The 19031-nt window shown below is 42.6% G+C and overlaps 2 protein-coding genes across 8 annotated transcripts in view; one reads left to right on the top strand and one right to left on the bottom strand.

Annotated features, from left to right (window-relative positions):
* Nucleotides 1-3769, bottom strand: part of EFCAB7 (EF-hand calcium binding domain 7) — a 44321-nt gene extending 40552 nt beyond the window's left edge. Inside the window, exons 1-3 of one of the 7 annotated variants that reach the window (XR_012646551.1) lie at nt 1993-2079; nt 1352-1431; nt 264-522 (exon numbers count right to left, since the gene is read on the bottom strand). Coding sequence is in view for 3 of the 7 variants with exons in the window: in XM_075002461.1 (XP_074858562.1) it covers nt 264-522; nt 1352-1355 (263 nt within the window). In the remaining 4 variants the exon portion in view is untranslated. Of the gene's footprint in view, nt 1-263; nt 523-1351; nt 1432-1992; nt 2080-3635 lie in introns of those variants that run through there. The other 6 variants (XM_075002461.1, XM_075002455.1, XM_075002457.1 and 3 more) reach the window with 6 other exon arrangements.
* The window catches only part of ITGB3BP (integrin subunit beta 3 binding protein), a 53701-nt gene continuing 38388 nt past the window's right edge, over nt 3719-19031 (top strand). The window contains exons 1-3 of the mRNA XM_075002464.1: nt 3719-3796; nt 13348-13390; nt 17892-17994. Of these exons, the coding sequence (XP_074858565.1) occupies nt 3792-3796; nt 13348-13390; nt 17892-17994 (151 nt within the window). The 5' untranslated portion in view covers nt 3719-3791. The remainder of the gene's footprint in view (nt 3797-13347; nt 13391-17891; nt 17995-19031) is intronic.

Below are 19031 nucleotides of genomic sequence, written 5' to 3'. Positions count from 1 at the left end.
TGATTTAAACTCTGAAGCAGTTTCCGTAAGAGTAATGTTACTTAACTGCCTTTGTAAAATGATTTAAACTATGTCAGTACTAAGTATTATTCTTTATTGCTAATTTGTCTATACTGAATGCAAACATAGTAACAAAATTTCAAAGATACCGCATATGGTAATGCTTACCATAGTCAAAGTTAGAATTAAAGTGCTAGGGTTTATCTACATTAGGAAATTTTGGGAAAAAAAAGTGTACTGTTGCCATCGCTGGCTCAACTCACCTCTGAGTAGCAACACTAGGGGCATTTGTATGGACAAAGTACTGCACGTTGCACCTCCCCGGTCCAGCACCCTTGGGATCTGAGCAATCCCAGAGGAGGGATTTTGCAAGACCAGAGGTGGGCAATGCCCCCAGGACTCCCCACCAGGCCACCAGCACCAGCCACTTTCCAGACATCACAATGGTTCTCCAGTTGCATGGCTTCCCAGTTCCACATCTCCTCAGCTGGCTCCCAGCCTTGCAGTTCCCTGGCCAATTTGCTGTAGGCACAATTATTCAGAACAGTGGTGAAAATACTGACAGGCCAACAGCCACCTAATCCACATTGGCGCTCCCATTATTAGCGCTACTGGTTGAACTAGGTAGTAGTAATAGTGGAATACTTTAAGGGAAAGATGCTGATCTGGAGACACCCTAATAGTGTGGAAAGTGTGTGGAATATGGTTTTTCACCACTTTGTAAATGACTGCTTAAAACACAAAGAAACAGGCAACATTTTCACAGTGAGCAACTGATAAAGACATCCAGGATGGAACATTTGTTCAACCTGTCGTAAATAAATGAGTGCCTAAATCCTAGTATCCCAAAGAAATTATGAGAGTCTGAGTTTCAAAGCTGATTGGAACTTTAGCTAAAGGGACACAAAGATCATACAAAGTGTTCAGGGCACAGGTCTTTATTCCCAGAGTCTGACTGACCTCAGTAACACCGCACAGGTGTAAGGGTAACATAAAGCAGCCCTACCAAGTTACGAACCCCCCACCACAATTAGATTAGGTACTGTACAGAATGAGATGCAATTTCAGACTCAAAAAGCTAATAGATTTAACACAAAATGTATTATGTAGCTATAGCATGTATTTGGAAAGGTCAGGAAGACAGGAAAAGGAGAACAGTGATAACAAGGTAAACATTTAAATTAAATGCATGTATTAAAAGTCCTCATGTTGTATGGTGTCTATTTTGGCTTTTTTGCAAGCTTTTTATTACTAGAGACTTACTGTATCCAGAGACCTACTTAGTAAAAGTGATTGTGCATTGAAAGATTATAGTTTGATGTCTCTGTCATGCTTTTATCACTAGGCTTACTCATCGTCCCAAATCTGAAAATCCAGCAGGTTTAGATACCATTAGGCTCATCGGTTCCACACTATTTCAGCAGAGAAAGTCTACTAGGAAAAAAAATTACATTCACGATAAAAAAATAAATACATTAATAATATTGCTTAGTCTGGTGTAAAGCCCATAGTCAGAAGACTTTTCCTTTACTATAATTTCTTAAAGAACATGTCTAACACAGTGGCAACACTGTCAAAATTTTACACATGCATGCTTCAAACACATAAAATTCAGCATATCCATTTCAATCAATGGCATTATTTGAATACTTAGCATGGCGTAAGTGTTTGCAAAATTTAGGACTTTAAACTACAACAGTATTACCACAAAATTGCACAAAATGGAGTGGGAAAAAGCCAGATTTTTAAAAAATAATTGAAATAATTCAAGGCAGTAACACCTTTTCTCATAAACAGCTCTGAACTTTAACAGTTGCTTTCATCTTTACCAAAGGTGATTAAGGTTTTCAGAAGGCCATCACAGAGGGACACTAAATTGTGCTATACTGTTGGTCTAACAGCCTCTAACATTATTTTATCCAGTGTTGACTTCTGAAAATATAGTCCTGTGTAATAAATTGAACACCTCAAGTTCAAAAACAAGATAACTACCTAGGTAGGGTCCCCTTCAGGACTCATTGGATTCTTACTCAGGAGGGCTAAATCGCTTGCACTTTCTTGAGTTATATAGGTCTTTTCCACTTGGGAAAGAAAGATAATAATCGCTTATCATGGATGAAGTACCCTATTTATAATACACAGCCCGCCTGCCTGACACTTTCATATTACACTGGCATTAGAAGGACCCCACAGGGACAAAGTGATGCAGTCTGGTTATTGCAAACGGGTGTCACTATAATTAAGCACCAACCTTACACTCACAAAATGGAAGTGGGTTAAAGTCAAGGAGGAAAAGGAGAATAAATGTTAATTTTCCAGTAACTAGCTTTATAAAATATGAACTGTTGTTTATGCCCCTCATCCCACTCATTACCAACTGATTTATTATTTACACAACAGCTAGGCACAAAGGTGCTGCCAATGTTATTTGAAGTCTAGTGTGAAATAGTTTTCCACTGGAACTAGTGCAAGCTCTACAGCGTAGGTCATTAAAATCTCAACTGGGCAAATGATGAAGGACTAAAATATATGTACACAATAAGGAACATTGTGCATCAGAGGGCATGGGAGGGACTAGATGACCTAACTTCTCCCCAAGATTTCCGAGAAAAGAAGACTGAAATAGGATCTCATAACAGGCTTCAAATACGTTAAGGAAGCTTATAAAGGGAATGGTAATCAGTTGTCCTTCGGGCTCAGCAAAAATTGGACAAGTAATCAGTTTAATCTGCAACAAAGGAGATTTAGGTTGGCTGGCAGGAGAAACTTTCTAACTTCTGGGGTAGTCAAGCACGGGAATGGGCTTCCAAAGGAGATCAGGGCCTCCCCATGCTCGGAGATACTTAAGAAATGGCTTAGACAACAATAGCCGGACGTGGCCTGTGTTTCCCTTTCTCCCTGCCCTGCTGCATGGGGGGGTGGGGTGGACAATATGCCCTCTCCTAGGCCACACCCTGGCCAGCCCGACATTTTGGTGATCGCTTCTATGATGCATTGTATCAGAGAGGAAGCCACGTTACTCTGTAGCTTCGAGAACAAGAAGTCCTGTGGCACCTTATAGACTAAGAGATATTTTGGAGCAGCAGCTGTCGTGGGCAAAGACCCGCTTGGCACCTTACAGACTAACAGATATTTTGGAGCATAAGCTTTCGTGGGCAAAGACCCCTTTTGCCCACGAAAGCTTATGCTCCAAAATATCTGTTAGCCTATAAGGTGCCGCAAGGCTTCTTGTTGTTCTAGGATGCACTGTCCAGGCCGTGCCCCTCCCTGCTAGGGGAGGCAAACGCTCCCTCGTGCCCTGGAGTCTCTTCCGAAGCCTCTGCCGTAGCGCCCACGGTCCCGCGCGTTTCCATGCGGTCCCCACCCGAGGTGGGAGGCGGGGCGATCCACACAATCTCCCTCCCGCGCCCCGGGGCTCAGCCCCGCACGCTCCAGCTCCAGGGCAGCGCGGTTAGCAGCACAGCCGGACTGGGCCGCAGAGCCTGTTGCCAGGGGGCGGCGGGGGCATTGTGCGCCCTCCTCCCGCTTTCCTTTCGGACATGCCCGGCCCCGCGGCTCCCTCACAGCCCGCGCGCGGGGCGGGCCGCGGGCACGAGCGCCGAGCCGGATGGGGTAATCCCCAGCCAAGTGCTGACCTGGGCGGCTCCCGGTGTCGCTCCTTTCCCCGGCCCGGCTCTGTCGCCGTCACCGCCTCCGGCCTGCCCGGACGGTGTTTCCAGCCGGTGGGGGTTGGGTGGGACACGGCGGGCGGGAAGTCCCGGAGACGCAGGAGCGGCGGCAGCGCTGCTATCATGCCGTAGGTCGCGGGCCAGGGCAGCCCGGAGCATGGGCGGGGGGAAGCCGGAGGTCCGGGGCAGAGCTGCGGTGGGCGCGCGAGGACTGGATCGTGGGGGTGGGGGTAGGCGCTGTGGGCGGGAAGGACCGGCCTGGGGCCGGGTTGGATCTGGGAACTGGGCGGAGGGTAGGATCTGGGGCGGTGAGGGGACAGGGCAGAGGGTAGGATTTGGGGTTGGGGGGACAAAGGCAGGAGCTGGGAGACACTGGCACTGACTTGAAACCAAGGCTTCTCTTCCGTCCGCAAGTCAGCTTGGAAAGGGCTGGAGAGGCTGTGGCTAAACTCTTCAACCTGGGGCTGCCTAAAATGTTGAACCTTCTGTAATCCGGCACCCTAAGGACCTGGTTGGTGTCGGACAAGAAAATTTGCTGGACCTTTGCCGAGTACAATACTAATGCTTCCACTGCTTACTGGGATAGTAGAAAACATTTAGGGGTAAATTAGAGCTAAATAACAGCACAGATCCCTGAATGCTAGGACTGGTGGCTATAAACAAAGTTTATGGGACCACAGGAAACTTGGCCAAGCCCACGATTAAGTGGTCATCCAGCCAACTAAAATCATACCAGATTATGGATGTTGCTGGACAATAGAGTGCGGGATTAGAGAGGTTCAATCTGTAGCTAGATAAATTATCAGCAAATATCATATTGCCTCTATATAAATCCACCGTGCACCCATATCTTGAACAATGAGGGCAGATCAGTTGTCTTAAAGCTCGGCACCAATAAATGGCTGTTCCCTGGAGCATCCCCTGCAGTCCATTGGCTCCTCAGTGTTCTGAGAGGCAGACTACCTATTTCAGTGCTTAAGGTGCAGCTACGCCAGTTTGAAAACATTAAGTTTTTCGAAAAAGGAGGTCAATAAAATTCAGCCATGGTGTCTTCTAAACAGCCCACATCACAGTGAACTGTCTCAGGGTTGGAAGAGATTTTGGTTCAGAACATCAGAAAAAAACCCTTACTTGTGCTGTTCAGTTTTAACCAGTTAACCTACAAGCCTCATCCTAAAGGGATGAAGCTTACTGGTTATGGTTAACTGGTTTGGGCTGGATCAACCGGCTTTCCACATTGGGCAGAAGGTTGCTCCAGGGCCACCATGGGTCGAGGCACTCCAACCAGGCTGTAGTATCCCCTGTCTTGCAGCACAGGAGGGGAGTGGTGGCTGGGAAAGAGTGATGGGTGGCTGGAGAGAGGAGTGGCTCTCCTGCTGTATACAGAGACTGTTCTGGCTGGGCAAGAGTGCACCACCACCAGGGTGCTTTGGCCTGGCTGGAGTACCCCTGCCCACAGGGAATCCAACTGTGCTAGAGCAACCCCTGTAGGTCTAGTGTTTAACTACTTAGCCAGTTGAATGGGACTGTATGCCCCTACTTGAAAAGTTTTGTGGGATGTTTAGTGGCTATGAAGAGCAGATTTAAAACAGTTAAACAAGTCTGCCAAACAAACTGGCATCTCTGAATTTTTACATGACTAATGTTTTCCTGCAAATACCAGTTTTGTATATAATGTTAACCCAAAGGCAAGATTTTTTACCATTATTTAGGGCACAGATATTTTAATTATTAGAGGAGTTTAAGCGAGGATTCATGAGTTTGATTACCAGGCTACTCACCAAGTCACTAGGACAAGTCAGTTAACTTCTTGGAACCCAGGTGAAGCTACAGTAGACCCCTGACTTACACAATTTCGACTTACTTATTTCTAGCAGTAATGTGAGTCGAAATTGTGACTGGTGGGAAGCCGGAAGCCAGGGCAGCCTGCAGTTGCAGGAACCAGGGCAGTGCTGCTGAGGGAGTGGTTGGGAGTCAGGAACCAGGCAGCATCCTGGCTCCCAGCTCCCCTCTGCTTGCGGGAGTTGGGAAACTGACCAGTGCTGCTCCACTGTTCAGTTTTATGGCTCCTGGGAATGGTGGGGAGCCAGGAACCAGGCAACACCCTGGCTCCCAGCTCCCTTCCATTTGCAGGAGCCAGCAAGCTGACCAGCACTGCTGCACTGGTCAGTTTCCCAGCTCCCAGGAGTTGCTGGGAGCCCAAAACCAGATGGCAGCCTGGCTCCCAGCTCTGGGGACTAGGGAGGAGCTGGGAGCCAGGTGGCAGCCTGGCTGCTGCCTCTCTGCCACTTGAAACTGACCAGTGCAGCAGCCTGAAGTGGAGGGGAGCCAGGAGCTAGGCAGCTGCCTGGTTCTGGGCTGCCCTCTGCTCACGGGAGTAGGGGTCCAGGTGCAGCCAGGACCAGGGGATGGAAGGCAGCATGGTCCGTCCCCCACCCAGTCATGACTTACATGAAATTCGCTTATGCGTGGTTGCCCAGCAATGCAACCTACGTGTACGTTGGGGGTCTACTGTACTAGTTATCTAACTCTAATCTTCTGTTGCATTGGTTCTCAGGAAGTGATCTGGGACTCCTAGGGTGATGGGGACAGCAGGTTTCAGAAGGTCCACCAAGCAGAGCTAGTGTTAGACATACTGGGACTCAGGGAAGACAACTGAAGGCCCACCACATGGGGCTGAAAGCCAGGGCCATATGGCTTGTCATCCAGGGCTGAAGCCTGAGCAACAGAGCTTTGTTTGGGGGTGCCCACACAACTGCCTTAGTTGCTGTTCCCTAATGTTGGCCCTGGTTTTGTATGCATAAAACCAGTTATTCTAACACAGGTGGGCCATAGATTTTTTTGTAGCATGTTGGGGGGGGCAGTGGAGAGCCTTGTAAGAAAAAGGTTCAGAATCCCTCTTCTGTGGCGTAATAATTTCTTGGCTAAATGGTGGTATAGAAGAACATGGAGGTAAAGTGCTTATGGCTTTTTCATGCCTGTGAAAGTGAGAAAATATTTGAGATGTAATAGTGGTAGCTGCTCTGGGCTCTTCTTGCCTGCAGTTAAAAGGATTCATCTCCACTATATCGCATTTCCACAGATTTTTTCCTGATCCTTTCTGCTTCAGTAGCTCTAGTTCCTTCCTCTCCTGTTGCTCACTTCTCAAGAAACAGCAGAGGTTTCTGAAAACCAGTTTAGCAAGACTATGAGTAACAGTGAAGGCCCTGGGGCAGTCTGCTTTTGGATCTGGACAGACAGCACTGCATCCATTTGTAGTCTGTTCATAGATAGCTATCTTCGCAACTATAGATTTCCTTTACATTAGATTTGATATTTAGTGAAAATTAAATTCTTCAGTAATTGGTGCCTTTGGCCCCTATATTTGTTAGTCACGTCAAAGCTATTGTTGACAACTGGAATAGGTTTCTTCAAGCCCAAATTAGAATTCTATTCTAGCACCTGAAATAAGAGAGAAAAATGATGGATGTGGCTTTTTTTTATGATCTCAAACAATAATCATTCTAAACCTCTTGTGACATGTACTAACCTTGGATTGCAGTACAGGTTGAACCTCTGTAGTCCAGCACCCATGGGACCTGACCAGTGCTGAATGAGACAATTTGCCAAACCACGGGAACCTGATATTGTTTAGCAGCATTACCAACACTTCCATTGCTCACTGGGCTCTTGAAAGACATGTAAGTGGTTAATTACGGATAAACAACAGCAGGGAATCTTGAGAGCCGGCACTGGTGGCTGCAAACAAACTGTATGGGACCACAGAAAACTTAGCCACACCATGATAAACTAACTAAAATCATGCCAAACAAGAGAATTCTGGACTACAGAGGTTCAACCTTTACTTGAATACATTCCTTATTTTACTTGTTGCATTGTCTTTTATGTTTGTTTGAACCTGGAGAATAGTTCTTTCTTCAAGCTTTCCCAGTTGGCATGCCATTTTTCCTTTTAGTCCTTCCTATTTTGCTAATATGTAAATACGATTTACTTGTTTTTCTGCTAAGAGCCAAATAGAGATTTTAGCAATGTGACTGTTTGAAAAGTCAGTTACAACTAAAAATTTTTGAAGTCTTATGTTGTCTTACTGTGACATCAGACTGCATTGGGCTAAAAATTTATAGCCCAAATTTATACAAAAAGATGACATATGTATTTCCTCACTTTCAATGCTGTTTTCACACTGGGATTTGGGTGAAAACTAAATAAAAGATACTTTTTTAATGTATATGTATTTCCACTAACAAGAGAGATGAACTCAAACTAAAAATGTACTTTCCTTATTGAAGTCTTCATGCTCTCATTACTTACTCTTGGTGGTCACTTGATAATGAATAGGACGTCTTCCTGTCACCCTCCTATTTGTGAGTCCATCAATGGCTGGTCAGCCCAATTCTGGAGCCACAGGTCTTATCACAGAAGGGGCAGGCGTTGGGAGCTGTTGGAGGCGTGCAGGACAGTTTTTGATGCTCTTTTCTTCTTCTCTGCTTCTCCTCATCTGCACTGCTGCGGGACCTCTCAAATTGCACCCGCCCCTCACATATTACTGTTCTTGACTGGGGACGGTCCTGGGCAAGGTTCTCCCAAGTGTCAACATCGATGCTGTACTTTTTCATGTGTGCCTTCAGCATGTCCTTATATTGCTTCCACTGGCCCCCAGGGTCCCTCTGTTCTTCCTCCAACTTGGAAAACAGACTCTGTTTTGGGAGGCACTGATCAAACATCCAAACCACTTGACCAGTCCAACAAAGTTGTGAATGAATGTTAATGGCCTCAATGCTGGTCATTTTCGACTCTTCCAAGATGCTAGTCTTTGTGTGCCTATCCTCCCAAGATATATTTAGGATTCTCCTGAGGCAGCGTTGATGATATTGTTCAGGTGCCTTCCAGTGATGCTTGTATGTTATCCAGGTTTCACATGCATACAGTAGCATTGGAATGACTACTGTGCAGTATACAAGGAGCTTTATCTTGGGATGGATGTCCTGGTTCTTGAATACCCTTTGTCTCAGGCAGGCAAAAGCAGCGCTTTCATGGCTTAGATGGTACTGGATTTCTACATCAGTGTTGACTTTAGCAGAAAGATGACTTCCAAGGTATGGGAAGTGCTCCACATTTTCCAGCAGTTCTCCATTGACTTCAATAGAATGTACATGAGATTGTCCCATCAGCGAGGACTGCTGGAGCACCTTGGTCTTTTTAATGTTCAGTGAGAGGCTGAGAGTCTCATATACTTCATAAAATGGTCTGAAGGGCTGCTGGAGAAAAAACAGCAGCCATGTTGTCATCCATATATTGGAGCTCCATGATTGAGGTCGTGGAGCTCTTGCTTTTAGCCTTCAGTCTCCTGAGATTGGAAAGCTTCCAGTTCATTCTATAGACAATTTTCACGCTATCTGAAAGCTTGCCATCAATGAGGTGAATGGTGCTGGTGATGAAGATGCAGAACAGTGAAAGGGCAATGTCGCAGCCTTGTTTGACTCCTGTTTTGACCTCAAAGGGGTTGCTTTGGGATCTGTTGTTGCTCAGTACTGTGGCAGTCCTGTCATGAAGCAGCCTCAAGATGCTAGTGAAATTTTTGGGGCTGACAATCTTTGACAAGGATGGTCCACAGGGTGCTACAATTGACTGAGTCAGATGCTTTGGTCAGTTTGATGAAACTCATGTGTAAGGCTTGGTTTTGTTTGCAACATTTTTCTTTCAGTGCTGGGTGGGGAAAGTCATGTCCACTGTTCCTGAGAATTGTTGGAAACCACACAGGGATTCTGGGAGTATTTCTTCTGAGAGTGGCAGGCATCAGTTTGCAAGGATTTGAGCTAAGATTTTCTCTGCCACTGCAAGGAGGGAGATGCCATGGTAGTTTCCACAGTCCGACTTCTTGCCCTTCTTGAAGAGATTGACGATCAGCATATCTCTGAAATCTTGTGGCATCTGCCCCCTATCCGAGATCTTGAGAATCAGGAGGTGGAGTTGTTTGTGGAGCTCTGGCCCACCTTCTTTGAAGACTTCAGTGGAGAGTCCATCTAATCCAGTTGCCTTGTTGCACTTCATTGCTTTGATGGCAGCTTGGATCTCACTCAGGGTAGGAAGTGTTGCAAGATCATCCCTAAGCAGTTGCTGATGGATTTGGTCAAGGGATTCGACCACGGTGGAGGGACAGTTCAAGAGCTTGTTATAGTGCTCTCTCCAGCGAGAAGCAGTGGCTTCATTTTCTTTCAAGAGTTAGGTATCATCCTTTGATCTTAGGGGATTGATTCCATGGTTTCTTGGTCCATAAACAACTTTGGTAGCATCAAAGAAATCTCTTGTTTCGTTGATGTCTGCAAGATGCTGGCATTCTTGCACCTTGTCAGGCCACCACTGGTTTTTCCAGAGTTCTTGTTTTACGTTGGATTTCTGCCTTGGCCTTTGCAAGTACTTCTGTCTTTGCTGTGCAGTTGATGTCACTTTGCCAGGCCCTAAAGTCTTTCCTTTTTGCCTCAGTCAGGCTCTCAATTTTCATATTGTTCTCATCAAATCAGTCCTGATGCTTCCTGGACTGGTAGCCAATGGTTTCTCCACAAATTCCAATGATGGCATTTTTCAGTTGACACCAGTGTTCTCCCACATGTTCAGGGTGTACTATCTGCAGTTTCCCTTGGAGCACTATCTGGAAGTGACTTCGTCTGATGGGTTCCTTCAAGCCTGGTATGTTGATTTTTCTTTGGACCTGTTTCCTCTGACTTCTCCATTTGATGACAATCCTAATCACAATTGTGGATCAGATAAGGTGGTGATTGTTCCACCAGTCATCAGCACTAGTCATTGCATGTGTGAGAAGGACATCACATCAATCCTGAGTGTGGATGATGACATAGTCTATAAGGTACCAGTGTTTCTATCAAGCATGTTGCCATGAAGTCTTAAACTTGTTTTTAGGCGGAAGAGGGTGTTTGTGATGACAAGCTCGTATTCCGCACATTTCATACGCAGGAGCACTCCATTGGAGTTGCTGTGGCCATCTCATTCTTTCCGAATGTAGTCTGCCAGAGAGACTGTCTTCCAACCCAGGCATTGAAATCCCTCAAGAGAATAATCTTGTCTTGCTTGGCAATGTGTTCAGTTGGGTGTAGAACTTCTCCTTCACGTCATCTTCAGCATCTAGAGTTGGTACATAAGCACTGATGACAGTTACCTATTGGTTTTTGGCAAGCTTCAAGCAGCTCATTGATGCTGGCGAGGACTTCAAGTAGAATCTTTGTCAGTTCATTTTTGATGTCAAATCCTATTCCATTAATTCATTTTTCTTCCTTTGGGATTCCTTTCCAGAAAAATGTGTGCCCTCTGCTTTCTTGTCTTAGCTGTGGTGGTCTACATATTTCTGCCAGGGAAGCTATATCGATGTCGAATAGTTGCAGCTTGCAGGTGATAATTACCATGCATCTTTCGGGTTACCCACTTTCTGGGTTGTCCATTAGAGTTCTAATGTTCTATGTTCCAAAGTTTACTGTTTGATTTTGACCACATAGAGGTGAACCCACTAGACACATTTATCCAGTTAGGGTGGCTGAAGTGGACTATGTTCACGGCACCTTTTCTAGCCCCCTCCCCATGTGAGATGAGCGGAGCAGATCCTAAATTGGGCAGTTCAGTCATGGGTGCAGCAGCTGGACTGTTGTACCACCTTAGTCCTCAAAACAGAAAAATTGATATTCTGTCCACCGCCTACCTGCTGGTCCGTGACTAAAGCTTACAGACTTCACAATCCTCCCATTGCCAGTCACTGTAGGGCTTAAGTTTAGGAGAGTAGCATGCAGAGGAATACACCTGTGCGTGACTTCTTTTAATGTGGGGGGAATGTTGTGCTGCAGCTACCACATGGTTCTTGACAGAGGGAAGGCTCGGTTCCAATGGCATTGAGCCTCTGCCGTTGAATACCTTAAGGGCCTTACAGAGGTTCCATAGGGCAACAGAGGTAAATTTGGGTCTGTTAGAATTCTTTCTAGATAATATCTGACATGTTTTAAATAACATGGGGCTGATCACACCACTTCTTTTTCTCTGAGAAATTTCCTAAATCCCTGTAATTTAGGATGTTCATGCAGTTTTCATTTATTTTCATAATAAAGCTACCTCAAGTCCAGCTTCTGCAGTATTTTGTCTTCCAGTTCCCTTTAAAGTCCATCATAAAAACTTCCATCATAACATAAAATCAGAAGTGTAGAGCTAGCAGGGATGCCTTAATATAACATGCAAATACATTGCCCCCCGGAGCAAAGAGGGAATGTATTAATGCATGTGTTTTTCTGCTGCCACTGGGATGGAAGGTATAATGGAGCCTGTGTTTCTTAAGCAGCATGAGTCACTATATTAAAACAACCCCTCCACCTACATTGTAAAGAATTCCATCAAATTGTTACACCTTTGACTGTCCCTTGGCAAGAATTTGTTGTTGTTTTTTAATATAAAAAATGTAAATCTTACACATTTGGATTTTTTAACATAGTGTTTTTTCTATTTTTTTAAATACAAATAATTGTAAATAAGTTTTGTCTCATACTATAATATTACATGAATGATATTTCAAAAATGATTTTTAATTCATGTTCTCGATTCCTTCACATTTGAATCTGAGAAACACTCATACAGCGGAATCAATGGTATAGTTGAAATGAGCTCATCTTGCTTGCTAATGGGCCAAAACAATATTTTCTAAGATGAAACCTGTGCAGTTACAGTTTGAAGAAGAGTGTATTTGTGAAGCTTGTTTAGTCTGAAATGAATGCATAAAGTTCTTATCGAGTGACTTGATAGAGATTTTTCCTAATTTTCTAGTTACGTTATATAATGCTTTAAGCTATCGTTTAATCTTTAAGAAAGTACTTACATTGCAGTTGTCTCTGGGTAAAATAGTCTTAATTTATGTTGACCTTTCTTTCCTTTGAGTATTTAGCCTGCATTCAATAAAAATTTGATGACTGCTCTTTGGAAGACAGATGCACGATATAAAGTATTATAAATATTCAGCTTCCCTTTCCTACGGTTGCCATTAACAGCTGGGCATCCAGTTCAGCAGAGCAAATTCTGCACAGAGAGTTTGGCATGTTTCTGAATCCGTACAGTGAAGAAAACTAGAAAACGGTTTCTTATGGTTTGGGGACTAGTAAACACATAGAGCATCTGTTCCCCAGTTAAGTCATAGTCTGGTAGCATTGAATCATGTTAAGAGCTAAAATGATGGGAGGAGCTGTTTTTTTTACACCTTGCTGCGCCCATTTTTAAATACTTAATTCATTATTTCTACTATTGGCAACATAATTATAACACCTGCCCAGAAGGTATGTAAGTTGGAGTGCACGTCTACAATTATTTTAATTATTAGCTTGTATGAACAAGGCAATTGCCTGTGTTTAATATATGATCCATTATCTTGGTTTGAACTGGTATATGATGAGGATGGATGTTTTTTAGTGCAAGCACTTTTGTGTTACAGTGGCCAAAAAAAAAAAAAAACAGCCCCTTTGTCAATGTTCTTTGAATCAGTTAATAAAGCTGCTGTTTCTATGGTCACTTTCCCTGAAATGGCATAGAAGATTTAATGTATTCATAACTAATTCTTTTAAGATCACAGCTAATGTATCCTATTACTAAGCATTTTATGTTTGAAAGAGTGTAAAACTTCCCTGTCTTCTCTTCGCAGAGTTAAGAGAGCACTGAATTTGGAGACCTTTCCAAAAGAAAATGTAAGTATTCACTTTTGTGATTGGAATGATATGGAATTTACATAAATACACAGCATTTCATCAGGGTTATATTGTAGCAGATTGGCTGAAAAGCTACAAATCTCTCATAAAGGAGAAGTGATTGCTAAAAATTTCTGGCATGAAATTATTGTGTTTTGTCAATAAAGTGAAGTGTTTATCTGCATAAGGAAATTGGCTATAACCGGAGAAATAAACATATTTTCGGTTACCTTCACTGCTTGCCCAAGAACTGAATGAGTTAGGAACCTTGTTGAAAGTCTTTATTAGAAATTTGCTCCCTAATTATGGAAGCAAATGTTCTGCCATCTAATTGTACATGTAACAATATGGAATTATGATAATGTTATAATCTTCATATTATAAGCTGCAAAATTGAAATGAAAACATTAAAGGCATTTTTATGTCAAGGATATAATTACATCCCTCAGCTAATCTGGCATAATGAAACAATAAAATACTAACAATGCAATAAATTTCACCACAGTTATCACAGTAAAAATAAAATTGTATGGTTGCTATTATTTTTTTGTAAATGTATCCATTGTATATTCCCATTGCCAGCATGTCATGACATATGTCACTTTACTGTCGATCCGTATCAACAGTGGCTATTCTACAAACACTCACATGAAGGAGTTTGTGAGGATGGTAGCCTTGGAAAGCAGGAAAATTAGTGGAAAAGTATATTAGAAATAGCTGGTCAGTAAATGAGCCTCCAGTAAATCTCCACATGGCACCATCATTTCAGAGAGATTTGTTTATTATGATATATATTTAGAAGTCTCATTGATGTATAGCAAAATAGAAACTTGCAATTTTAAAAATATGCTGAATACTTTTTTTTATTTAAATAAAGATAGCAAAATACCGCAGTGGCACTAAAAAAAATCATTAGCAATTTAATTAGCAGTTTAGCTTACCATTACCCAACTTGTTCTGTGCAGAATGCAGCTGTGCCTGTAATTTTGCATCTGTTTCTCTGGTCGGAGTAGCATTTTTGTGGATGAGTGGTCCAGCCTGAAATTGAACACAGGTTTTTTTTTCTACCCTAAAGCTGTTATTTTTTTGAAGTGGTAACAAAGAAGAATTGCATTTCAGACTAGTTTCTCCTTATGCAGCCAAATGACTGAAATAAAAGCCCTTGTTTACAATAGCTTTTCAGGATACGATGGGTTAAAATATTCACTTGAAGTAGTTTCTATACTGGTGAGGGGGATACAAATTGTATACAATAAAGTTTTAATTTATATGGCACCAATACTCTTGCAGAGATTGAATCTCTATCCTACTGCTGCTGTTTTATTTCCCAGGACCATATCTGTGGCTACAACATGCCAGATTTCTCCCACTATGTCTTCACCCGAGTGACCTCTGTTTCTGTATTTAAAAAGTTAGGAATAAGTTGTTAAAAATGTGTAATATTGTTATGATATTGGAAGGATTCACCCAGCTGTGGAACAGATCTGGACTCTATTTACCTAAAGAAAAACTGATTGCCACAGAGGTATTGTGCTCTGGTTGTGTGTTGCAGTAACTCTGTTCCTAGGTAGATGCTCAAAGGAGGCTTCCTTTGTATCCAGAAATATGATGGCTTCCATGTCAGGCATTTAAGGTTAAACACAGAGGGCTCCTTGATGCTTCAGCAGGGACGCCGAGCATTTCCATATTGCAAAATAGAGTGGGTGTTGGTTAAATGCCTAATAAACCCTTGATAGTATTTTGTAACTAATATTTCTTGAAAAACTGTTTACTGGCAGTAATGGGTTCAGTTCCTCTTAATGTGGCAAAAGGTTAACAGTGGAGAGCCCAATCTTTCTTACTAGGACAGAGGTTGTTTAAAACATTAATGAACTGGAAAAATAGATGCAAAGATGATATAAAATTATTAAATCTGCAGATGATACAAAATTATTTAGCTTACTCAAAACTATGGAGAAGATTGAATAACTTCAAAGGGTTATAAGAAAAGTAGGTGAATGGGCACCAAATCAAAATGCAATATTAATAAATACAAAATAATGCACATTAGAAGGCCGAACTAGATCAACTCATAAACATTGCTCATAATGGAAAAAACCCCTTATGTATCACTGTGGGTAGTTCAGTGAAAACTTCAGTTAGTCTGCAAGGATGGTCTAAAAATCAACCAACCAACCAAAATATTATCATAAAAACTGAGATAGAAAGCACTACTTAAAATATAAGGCTGTTCTATAAAACAATGTTCTGTCATCCGAAATTATGTCCATTTCCAGATACCCTGTTAAAAACAGACTTGCAGAAATAGAAAAGTCCAGATCCAGACAGTGAAAATGGTGAGCATCATGGAAAGGTTTTTGTGTAAAGATAGATTAAAAGACTGGGACTGTTAAAGAAAATGATGCAGGGGGGACAAGAAAGAAGTATTAAAGTTATTGGGAAGGTAAATTGAGCATTCATATTTATCCCTTTCTGTAATACAAGAACAAGAGGACAGTCAATGAAATTGAAAGGCAGTGAATTCAAAACTGAAATTCTTACCTAACATAATTAATCTGTGGAACGCATATTCTCACCATGGGCAGAGAACTTACAAACAGATAAATGGACCTTTATGTGCATGATAATGCTATTCATAAAAAAGCTACACAAAATAGGCATCTGTATGTGTCAGGCATAAACCATGACTGGAGAACATCCTTCTATGTGCAGGTTGCTACATAATTGACCATTAGGCATTTTGGTAAACACTCATCCTCCTCTTTTCACGTTTACTGTCTCTCTTGACTTACAACCTCAAGAGTGCTCCTCCTGAGAACTAATCCATGTCTGAAAAACACTTAGGATAATGTAAAAAAATAAATATTAACTAGTTGATAGTGCTTATTATTCTACCCACTGCTGAAATGTAACTTCTTCTCTAATGGCGTATATTCTACAGGCTGGATCAATAAGTAGCAATCAGTCCAGCGGGGGGTTGATTAGATGTGATAAATCGACCACCAAGCATTCTCCTGTTGACACTGGTACTCCACCAGAGCGAGAAAAGTAAATGGAGTCAACGGGAAAGCATCAGCTGCAGACTTACTGTGATAAGGAGATCTGAGTATGTCAGCTTCAGCTACTTACTCATGTACTCCAGCTACTTACTAACGCTACTCTGAGGACAGAAGAGGCCCCATACATAACTTAGACTCTACACTTTCTCCTTTGTGTAGCAGCCCTACCACAATGCAACCCTCCTGCTCCCAGCCTTGCCCCTACTATGCCAGTGCATACAAGAGGTTCCTATACTAGAGAATTCTCCATCACGTATATCATGGGCTTTCAGGATATATCTTCACTGCAGCTGGGATCAATACTCGCAGCCCTAGAAGACTCATGCTAAGAGACTTGAGCTAGTGTGTGTGGATGTGGAAGCTCTGGGGAAGACTCGGACAAGAAACCTGTGTTCAAATCTAGGGGATTGGGTGGACTTGAGCTTAGATGGCTGTCTCAAGTCACTGCTAGAGGCACAATGTTCATGCAGCTGTTTTTAGCAGGCTCACACCATTCTGCCTGTCTTGGCTGAGAGGCTCACACCCAACTGTAGTGTAGCAGTGTCTCTTGAACCTTTACACTGTCCTGGCTCTTTGTTTCAAGGAGTCAAGCACTATGTCTACACTAAAGGGTTTTGTCAACAAAACTGGCTACTTTGTGTCAACAAAGTGGATCGCTCTTCTGATCTGCTTGACAGTTTGGCCATGATCTGTGGACAGAATTTTGTTGGATAATATCTTCTGACAAAAACTTCTGTCGACAAATCGCTGTAATCTAGGCATAACAAAGGTGAGATGAGGTGAGGTTCTTGCCCCAGAAGAACATTTATGCACAACAACATTAAATACAATTCAGGATAAAAAGAAAGGAAAACAGTAGATCCCTGATTTATGTGGGGTTTGCGTTCTTGTGCAACCCCGTATAAGTCAAAATTCGCACAACTCGGGGGAGCCTGTCTCCTGTGAGTGGCGGGCAGTCTCCCTGCTCTTCTCAGGGGTAGCAGCCTGACTCTTGGCTCTGCCACCCATTCCTCTCAAGGGCGGTGTCTGACTCTTGGCTAGCCAGCTCCCCTCCACTCAGGGTCACACTAACCCAAGATACGCGCAACTCAAGTATGTATATCTCGGGCGGGGGGGGGTGTGTCTGCTGTACTATAGTCATTTGAAATGGCGGGGGAAACTTAGATAAACAAAATATAGATAGTCACAAGAATATCTGCTAGAACAGTGATTAAAGCATTGCAGTATCTTTAATGAGCACAAATGGGAAGGTGCAGTAACGATTTTTCTCCGGGATGTGTCCCTGTGGGCGCAGCGAGACCTGAGTGGAGCACTCACAGGCACCATTCGATGGAGAATTGAAGTTGGAGGGAGGGCTTGAAATTGTCGGGGCTACATAAGGAACATGGTCTCTATGGCCCAACATATATTTATTCTTTTTTTATTTTTTAAATTTTGTTTAGCCACATCAAGCAACTCCTTCAAAGACCAGAGAGAAAAATGTGAACTTGTATTCACCAACAACAGGAACATGCCAGATGAGTCTGTTTGCATCTCCCATTTCAGGTAATTATGATGCCCATCCTGTAATGGTTTGTGTTTTTCTCTGTTTAGTTGAGGGGTTATTTTGCACCAGGTCAAATTCACCACTAGCAGATGTGAGGGCAACTCCATTCCATTCAATCTCTCCAACTCCCACCACACCATTCTTATTACTTAAGAATTTTAATAATTTGGAAGGCAATGTAATCTAGTGGTTAAAACAGAGGGTTGAGCTATATTTCCAGTTCTACCACTGAACTTGAGCAAATCATTTAACCTTTCTTAAATGTCGGTTTATGTGTCAGTAAAATAGGTGCAGTGTGTGCTTCCCTTGTGGGGGTTTTAAATCTTTATGAATATTTGAAAGGCATTTTGGTATCCTCTGAACAAAGATAATATAGAAATAAAGTTAGTTAACTTTAGTCTTGTGCTTTCCTTCATGTATCTACTGGCAAAGTAGGTGTAGTAGGGTTTTGGTTTGTGGAATGTTGGTCCATCTTCTGTGGGCAGTGAGGGTAGTTTAGTTTAGATGGCCCCTGCCTCAGTAGAAGGGGAACCAGTCTCCTGGAGACAGGCCAGGGTAGATTGATTTAAATCAAAGTAATTTAAAATAAGTTACTGAATAGGCTAAGACTGGCTGCTTAGAGTGTTCTTAATTTTGGAGTAAGACCCATTGAAGTCATTGGCACTTCTGTTTTTTGAGAAAACAGACATAGCACGGGGTTCTTTTGAAAAAGCTGAGTTATGTTGAAGTAAAATAGGGAATAGACCTTTGTGGCCATGATGTTACGTTGAAGTAAAATATGGAATAGACCATTGTGGTCTTTGTGGCCATGATGTTCCAAAATTTGTGTTATGTAATATAAGAAAATTATAGCAGCAACTGGAAACTCTAGATTTCTCTTACTGCAGCTTCCTGCACTTTATACTTGAGTGATAGATTCTAAACCAGGTTAACTGATTAAACAATCCGTAAAGATTAGCTAAGATAAACCTTTTATTCTAGCAATGTCCAACATGTTAAAGAGCTTGGGACTTTACTTGTCAAACCACACTCACAC

This window comes from Carettochelys insculpta, chromosome 9 (assembly GCF_033958435.1).
Source record: "Carettochelys insculpta isolate YL-2023 chromosome 9, ASM3395843v1, whole genome shotgun sequence".
Taxonomy (NCBI): Eukaryota; Metazoa; Chordata; order Testudines; family Carettochelyidae; genus Carettochelys; species Carettochelys insculpta.
The sequence above is the reverse complement of the archived record's forward strand: the minus strand, read 5'-3'. Positions and strand labels throughout refer to the sequence as shown.